Below are 8,713 nucleotides of genomic sequence, written 5' to 3'. Positions count from 1 at the left end.
AAGATCATGGAACGAAGAGGCATGAACAGAAACGAGTCGATGCTCGTCCTGCATCTGGAAGACAACGAGACACCTCTATCCGACAAGGAACCGATAGTCAGAAACAGGAGGGTGATCGTCCAACGGCGACCGTGCGGCTTCGAAACCATCGCCGAACAGGAGTTGCTGAATGAAAAGATAGCGGAGAGAAAGAGGTTGAGCAGGGAGGACGATATTTACAGAATCAAAAGTCTGTTCTATCTCACTCGCAGTCTCGTTTGTGGCGTCGAGCACGACGAGATAGGGCGACACCCAGAACAGGATTCCTCTCCTCTAGAATTCGCCGACATCCTGATGGCCGACCTGGAGAAAGCCGACTCCCCGGAAGACATGAACGCCTGCATCGAATCTCTGCGAAGAGCAAGGGCGACGTATCCCGACAATCTACACATCTTCGGATACGAAGGAGACGAACTCGATGAAATTCTCAACGTTGCTTTGGGCATCCACCGAAATCCTGAAGTCGGCCGGAAATCCTTCGATTTGGCTACAAAAACACGTAAGCGTATGTACAGGGAGACCGCTAAGAATCTCATCGATTTGGAATTCGCCGTTTGCAATCTGAGAAGATGGCGTGACGTCATTCTTCCAGATTCGAACGACGAGAAGACCATTCTTTCGACTATGGACACCATCAGAAATCTGTTGTTGGCCGTTCGCAACGTCGGCGACATCCACGTCTGTTACCGAATGACGCTTGGACTGCATGAGGCTACTAGAGATCTCCGGCACATGCATTATTACTTCTCGAATCCGATGGAAGCCCTCAAGAACATGCTGTGGGACATTAAATTATTATAATTTTGATATCTCTAACTTTCTGTTGAATCGAAAAATAAAAATTACTAAAAAAATGAAATTATACGTTTGTTGTGTGAATATTATTAGCATCTTCAAAACTTGCATAACGCGCTATACCGCTCGCTGCGCTTAAAATTAAGAGAAATCAGGGATGACGATGATGGAGGTTCCCGTCGAACTGTGCAACGCAGCGAGAGAAGCGACGAAGGACGAACCGGCGATCAGGTTGCAGTTATCCAACATTTCCAATTTTTGGGACGAAGTCATGCACGGAACGGAATGCAGACGTGAGATTTGCGGAGATTGCAAGAAGAGCACGCCGTGCAGCCGATGCGTGTTATTTTCGTGCGTCGTCTGCGGCGAGGTGTCCAGTCGCGCTCGGCTCGACCGGAGTGTTGACCGATGTCGCGCTTGCCACAGCGACGCCGTTCGCGCCTCCAGACGGAGAGATTGTGTTCGCGAGGTTCTAAAATCCATGAGAGTGGTGCCCGCGGTCTTGGATTTCGTGACGATCCTCAAACTCGTGCAGGTCGAGCTGGCTCATCACGATCCGTACGAGATATCCGTGGCAATGAACGGATTCGAGGACGACCGTGAATTTCGGACAGTCTGTTGGTGCAGTACGAGCTTCGACCCTCCTTCACGACCGGTCGGTAGCTTCCTGAATTGTCCATGCGCCTTTTAAGGCAGCAGCTCAGCAGGAAAAAGCTCACGATCAATACGGCGACCGCAAGACCTATCGTCAGCGCCAAACGCAACTTATATTAGGCGAAAAAGTCCATGTCGGTTAACTCGGTGTCCTCGAAAACACACTTATACAATGTGAAGATTAGCGTTTGATCGATGGACGACGAAGACCGCAACGATGTTTATTACGACTGCAATATTTCTGATGTTGATATCGGCTTCGCCAGGCCGGTGCCGGAAGCAGTCGGGAAGTCTCGGAGATTTGAAGTTCGGTTCGAAAGGGAGGGACACGTTCGTGGTCGTGCCGGACGACGCGTCGGCGGAAGATCCGTCGTCTTGCGAAAAGTCTTGCGAGAAGTCGTCGTTGCTGAGCGTCCTGCCTTACGATCTGGGACCCGTCTTCCTGTCGAACGTGACCGTGCTGCCGATGTGCGGAGAGGGAATCATCGCGGTCGCGGACGGACAGGACGGATGCAACGTCTTCTTGATTGACAGCCACGTGCACGTCGAAGGATTCGAGTTCCGCTGCGATGGGTACGTCGGAGCGAGAGGCGATCTCTCTTCGTCGGTGCGCGTGACCGGAGTTGGCAGGGCGTTCAACGTGACTTTGAAACGTTTGAGTTACACGAACGGCTCGAACGAGACTCACGTCGAGGCTCCCCCGAAAGTCGTGGTTCGGGCGTCCCCACTTCTTTCCCCGAGGGGTACCGTCTCGGTAAGACGTTCGCGAACCACCTTCTCTGTTTGCCTTCCCTGCAACGGTTGACTCTGGTGGACGTGCCGATCGTCGACTCTTTCGTGATGACCATGATTCGAAAGAGGAACGTCCTCCTGCACATTCGTTTGGTCAGATGTCGCAAGTTGAGGTTTTCCGCCTTCTTGATTGACAGCCACGTGCACGTCGAAGGATTCGAGTTCTGCTGCGATGGGTACGTCGGAGCGAGAGGCGATCTCTCTTCGTCGGTGCGCGTGACCGGAGTTGGCAGGGCGTTCAACGTGACTTTGAAACGTTTGAGTTACACGAACGGCTCGAACGAGACTCACGTCGAGGCTCCCCCGAAAGTCGTGGTTCGGGCGTCCCCACTTCTTTCCGAAGGCACCATCCGTCTGAACCGGGTGACTGTCGAACGGGTAGTCGGAGGATCCGTGGTGCTGGAAAGAACTTCGGGGTCGATCGCCGTCTCCGATTCAACCTTGCTGGAGACGATCGGAAGCGAAGACACGAAGATCGATCGAAAATTCACTCCGATGTTGAATTGGGACCTGTGGGGTGTCGTGAAAACTGCCAAACGTTCGTGTACTCTGGAGATGATCGGATGCAGCGTAGCGATCGTCGTGACGGTTCTCGTGTTCGCCGCCGTTTGCGCGGGAGCCAGGATGCACTCCGCAAACCGTACGGCGGCAGAGAAGGCGTTCATCGACAAAAAGGACGAGAGCATGTCGGCCGCGTTCGAAGAAGACGATCACGAAGAGACGACGTTCAATCTGCGTGAAAGAAGTGCCTTAATCTCGTCGCCAACCGCGCGTGGGTGACGGATCTGTTTCCCGGATCCAACCTGTGCAGCTGGTACACCATCTCCCGGTGAACGGACTTCAAGGCTCGCCGGAAAACCAACAGTCCGTACGAGATGAGCGGCCAGCAGTTGAGCAGGACGACGATCGCCAAGATGAGGTGCTTTCTGACGAAGTCGAACACGAGGTCGAGGTGGAAACCGAAGCAGACGTCGTCCTCGTACGTCGGTGAGCAGTCGCCGTGAATCGGTTGCCAGACCAAGTACTTGATCGGTTAGTAGACGACGTACCGCGTGAACGTGATCGAGCGATACCATCGGAGACGGTCGCAGAACACGTTTCCGTTGAGTCGGTGAAAGCCGTAACCTACGACCTGATACCAAGTTTCGAATCCCTCGCAACCGTCGACCGTATGCCACAGGGATTGAAACTTGTACATGGTCTCGCGCAGATTCTTCTTCCTACCGTGATTGAGGACGAGAGGTTCCACGAACTTCGTGATTTCGTACAGCGTCTTGCATATTCCGGCGACTACGACCCTGGCGGCGACTATGAGGTGGCTGAGAAGATAGCAGGCTACCGCCGTCACGATGGAAATCCAAAAGTACGGTCTTATCGGCAGCCACCTAAACGCGGTTTCCAGCAGGGCTAGCTTCAGACCCATGCCGATGGTTTCACAGACAGGCCTCGGCGAACGCTAACATCGCTTCCGACAGTCCGGCGTAGGGGTGCTCGCAGACTTCACCGTAACGGTCGACAGGACAGACGCAGTGCTGCCCGTTCTTGGCGTCCGAGTAGACGCACCTACCGCCGTTTCGTTCGCAGCCNNNGCCGGAACAGTCGACGGGTTCTTTGTGCGACGCAATCTTCCTTTCGCACACCGGCCCCGCGAATCCGTCGTCGCACACGCAGTACTTGGACGCGCCGTCTTGCTCCAATCGTCCACGATCGCCGCCGCTGCACAGATGGTCGTCGCACCTATCTTTCGGCCTTCGCACCAAGAGCGCGAGCAACGTCACAGTCGTAGCGATCAACAGAGCCACGAACGTCATCCGACAGAACCCGCGGTCGCATTTGCGATCGACGACGTGTTCCTGCTGGGTTCGATCGAATCTGCACCTCCGAACTGTACGGACCATACGGTGACGGCGACGATTATCGATACCGAGATTACGAAAATCGTCAACACCGTCAAGATGACTTTGGACTTCGAAACGACGGGTTTCCGGTATACCATACTCACACTTTTATTATTATTATTTTGTTTTAGTTGAATAACTTTCTCCAAAGACATTAATGCTATAGGATACAATAAACTACATTGAAAAAAAAATGCATTTTTTAGTTTCTCTTCATTTTTTTTAATGATTCAAAATATATGTAACAGTTTGCATTTTTATTTACAATACGAAAACAAAATATATATAAGAGATAAAGAAAATGTTCACGCTCTGTACACTCGGATGCCGTCCGGAATTTGACATTCCGACATCTTCATCTCGATCAAGCACCTGCACAGCGGACATCTCGCCGTCCGTCCGGAACAGGATAGACACATCAGTAGATGTTGGCAGGGGAGGGTGAACACGTCCGAGACCGCATCCAAGCACACCTTGCACGAGTCGAACTCTTTCAGGGTTCTCAGCGATTGCCAATCGAAGTCCTCCGGACACAGTTCGCGGAGAACGTCGGCCACCAGATACGCCGTCTCGCCCTTCGCCGGATGGGATCGGACCATATCCTTGATGGGATAGGACCATGTCCTTTGCGATCGCCAGAACGTCCACCACTCGATCTCGTTCCACTCGACCGGTCCCCAGAACGGCGGAGATCCAATCCTTCGTCGATGCACGGTCTTGTCCTGTCGGAGAGATTGAGAATCTGCCGATCCGACGCTCGGCCACGGTTCGATGGTACGGGTCGTCTCCGTCGCAGTGGACCACGCATCTCCTCGATATCTGGAGCGGCATGTTTCCGATTATCAAGTAGTATTCGATCGCAACTTCGGAAGCGACGACGTCGGTCGGAGAATGTACCTGGTATTTTTGAACGTTAGACGAGATGTTTATCTCGTTTCTTAGCATGACTTGTTTCAGGCATTTGACAGTGTTCCGACTCAGGGGGCACAATTTCATGTAACTTCCGTCGAGTAAATTCGCAGTCTGTCTGTCCAAAGTCGCTTTTGAGAGCACCGTGAAGCTTCCCCGAGTGTCACCGTCGTCGACGCACGTCGGTATGTACAGGTTGTATTCGTCGTTCTTGTTCGGGGGTATCTTCAGCCGCACGTTACCGTTGGAAGAAACGAACGAAACGGTGATTTCCTTGATGTTATTCATGTTTGCAAATTGTGGACTTAAACTCGGCGAGAGCACCTCTTATAAGCCTTCTTTTTGGTGGGAGATGCATCACACATGACGTCATGTGTACTTTCAATCACGACGCTTTCTGTATGGTTTCCGGATGAACGAGGATGCATGACACATGACGTCATGCGTACTTCGAATCACGAAGATTTCTGATTGGTTTTGAGTTGAAAGGAAATGTGTGACGTAGCGCAAAAACCGATGACGTTAGTCTCATCTTAGATTATTATAAGAATGGCCACCTTTTTCGTACGAGACTCTTATCATTTCAAGATGAGCAGCCTCGCGTCGACATCGATGAACGAGGACGGACTCGATTACACATTTGTGGAAGGGAACGTGTCGGATGATCTGACGTGCGGCGTATGTCTTCTAGCCGTCCGACGAGCGGTGCAGGCGCCGTGCGGCTGCCGGTTTTGCGAAGCCTGCATCAAGGGACGGACGCCCGGCTGCGACGGCGGGGAAAAATTACTCTGTCCGAACTGCGAAGAAAAGTTCGCCGAAGAGGAAATCGCACCCGATCACCACGGACGCCGAAAAATGTCGAAAGCTCAGATATACTGTCCCCACAAGGATCGGGGGTGTTCGGAAACTTTCGCGCTGAAAGAACTCGGACGGCACATGGAATTTTGCAACTACTTTCCCGTCGCGTGCATGCATCGATTGCGGGGGTGTGCGACCAAGCTGCCACGCAAGAATCTGCAAGTCACCCTTCCCGCATCGCGACGTCGAGGCGCACCGACGGAGTTGTCCTAAATTTACGGTGTCTTGTCCGAACTACTGCGGAGCGAATGACGTTCGAAGGGAAGAGTTGAGAACGCATCTGGACGAACGATGCTCTCGGCAGAAGAGATGCTGCAAATTCGAATTTTACGGGTGCGATTTCAAGGTAGGTTATTATATATCTAAATTTTTTTAAATGAAAGTTCGTTTGAGATTGCTTTATGCAAAGAATACCAACGAATTATTTTTTCGACTTTCTCAACTTCAGGGCGTCAATGCGGAACTCGAAAAGCACGCTGAACAGGGAGTCCAAAGCCATCTCGACATGACCGTGATGGCGGTAGCGCGGTTAAACGCCGAGTTGTCCGGAGCCGTTAGCAAAGTCGCCGAACTGAAAAGTCAGATGGACATCCAACTTCGAAAATTCGGCCGGGTCGACGAACTGGAAAGTCGGGTGGAAGCGGACCACCAGAAAAACGATGAACTTGCGAAGCAGATAGCATCCATCAAGCTGACGCATAAATCGAAAGACGATCGTCTTGGTAAATTGCAGGTAACTGCAGCTTGATATTTATTATTTGTTTTAATTTTTTTTCATTCGAATCGCTCGGAAATTTTAATGAAATGTTTTTCTTTTTCGTTTAAGAGACTACTGGCGGGGCAAGCGGACAATATTGAAACTTTGGAAAATACGGCGAAGAAAGACAGAAAAGCGAACGAAGACATCCGACGGACGGTCGATTCGTTGCACGGATCGACGACAGCGTTGACGAAGGAGGTGGAAGAAATGGGAGCCATCGGTGGAACCGGGGGAAGAGGAGGAGGAATACTCCGCGGACCCGCGCAACAACAGATTTCGAACATTCAGAAGGAAATGGACAAACAATCCGCACAGCTGTCGGAACAGAATTTGCGTTTTCAGATTTTGGAAATTGCCAGCTACGACGGCGTGCTGATGTGGAAGTTAAATTCGGTAAGTATGAGGAAGCAGCAGGCGGACAGCGGCAAAATCGTGTCCCTTTACAGCCAACCCTTCTACGCCGGTCGGTTCGGATACAAGATGTGCGCCCGGATCTATCTGAACGGCGACGGAATGGGCAAAGGGACGCACGTTTCCATGTTCTTCGTCGTCATGAAAGGAGACTACGACGCCCTACTCAAATGGCCGTTCGATCAAAAGGTGACGATGCTGCTGCTCGACCAGGACGACGGAAAGCTCACGCTCTCGGACAGCTTCAAACCGGACCCTCGAAGCAGCAGCTTCAAAAGACCGACCGGCGACATAAATATAGCTTCCGGATGCCCTCTCTTCGTTTCTCAGGACATCCTGAAAAATCCCGTTTACGTCAAAGACGACACCATGTTTCTGAAGATGATCGTCGACACGACTGGTCTGTACGTTTGACGTCACAGCAAGTTAGATGACGTAGTACGCACGTCATCGAGTTTCGATTTCTCCACCTAATATAAGCGACGAGGCAATAAAGAGACAGTCGAAAACGATCAACGAGACGATGAACAAGATTCTGTTGCTCTTTGCTCTGTGCACCGTAGCCTCCGGCACGCACTGCGAGGTCGGGAGATTCGCATGCATGTTGACGAGTCGGTCCGGTTACTCTCTGTCCGTCGGCGCCGGAGTGAATACCACGACGCAGGGTGACGCCGAATACTTGCAGAGATTGTCGGCTACGCACAACAGCTTCACTATGCGGTCATGCCGCTCCGGTAGATACCTGTCCTCGGATGTAAACGGAACGATAACGGCCGTTGACGAATGCGAAGGGGACCTCTGTCACTGGCAGGAGAAACAGACGTGGAAAGGTAGCGCGTTCAAGAATATGCCTGTCCGTAAGAAAGAACGGCGAACCGTCCTCTTCCTGCTCTTCGAAAGCATCGAGAAAAAGAGCCAACTTCATCTTCCACAGTTGTAAAGTTGTTGTTTAAAATCCAAGAGATAAAAAAAATGTAGATAGAATGTAGAAAAAAAAATGTTGTTGACAAAAAGAATAAATTGCGTCGTTCGTTTCTATCTTTTCTTACACGCGTGTATGTGAGTGTGTGTGTATACGTCCAGAGAAGTGATGATGTTTGATCTTAGTGACTTCGTTACCCACGAAAAGTATATTGCCAATATTTCTATATTGACTTTCACGACGAACGTGACTCTAGCGAATTATTGACAAATTAATGACGTTTCACAGCCACACACTCACACTGGCACACAGATTCAGACTTCGTAACAAAATGAGAAAGAAAACAATTTAAACTTTTTTTTCCCAATATTTTATATTGTAAACTTTTCCAGTAAAATAACATAACATATTTTTTTTTGTTAACTACTTCTTTCGAACTGGAATGAAGGCGCCTCTCCATGCGATTCGTTCGGTTTTGCCAAGTCTCGTCTGCCAAATTTCCATTAGGAACCGTTCGCAGTAGGCGAAGAGTGTCTTCCACCGCTCGTCGATTATCTTATCCGATTCCATGAAGGAGGAGAGTCTTTGCCCGAAAGAGCAAACCTCGTCCGGGTCTTCGCAGCTCTTCAGTCTCTGTTCCGCGCTGAGGTACAACCTCTCCATCACAGAATCGTG

General features: G+C 50.8%; 1 protein-coding gene across 1 annotated transcript; it reads left to right on the top strand.

The window, feature by feature from the left end:
• The first annotated feature begins 5,636 nt into the window (after positions 1 to 5,636).
• On the top strand, positions 5,637 to 7,530 carry LOC117121421 (TNF receptor-associated factor 3-like). Its single transcript, XM_033266629.1, has 3 exons — positions 5,637 to 5,765; positions 6,394 to 6,678; positions 6,772 to 7,530. Exons 1-3 carry the CDS (start codon positions 5,637 to 5,639, stop codon positions 7,528 to 7,530), a joined length of 1,173 nt encoding a protein of 390 aa, XP_033122520.1.
• The last annotated feature ends 1,183 nt before the right edge of the window (positions 7,531 to 8,713 follow it).

The sequence above is a fragment of the Anneissia japonica genome, unplaced genomic scaffold (genome assembly GCF_011630105.1).
Source record: "Anneissia japonica isolate Jap-2015-1 unplaced genomic scaffold, ASM1163010v1 scaffold1064_len127064_cov160, whole genome shotgun sequence".
NCBI classification, from domain to species: domain Eukaryota; kingdom Metazoa; phylum Echinodermata; class Crinoidea; order Comatulida; family Comatulidae; genus Anneissia; species Anneissia japonica.
The sequence above is the reverse complement of the archived record's forward strand: the minus strand, read 5'-3'. Positions and strand labels throughout refer to the sequence as shown.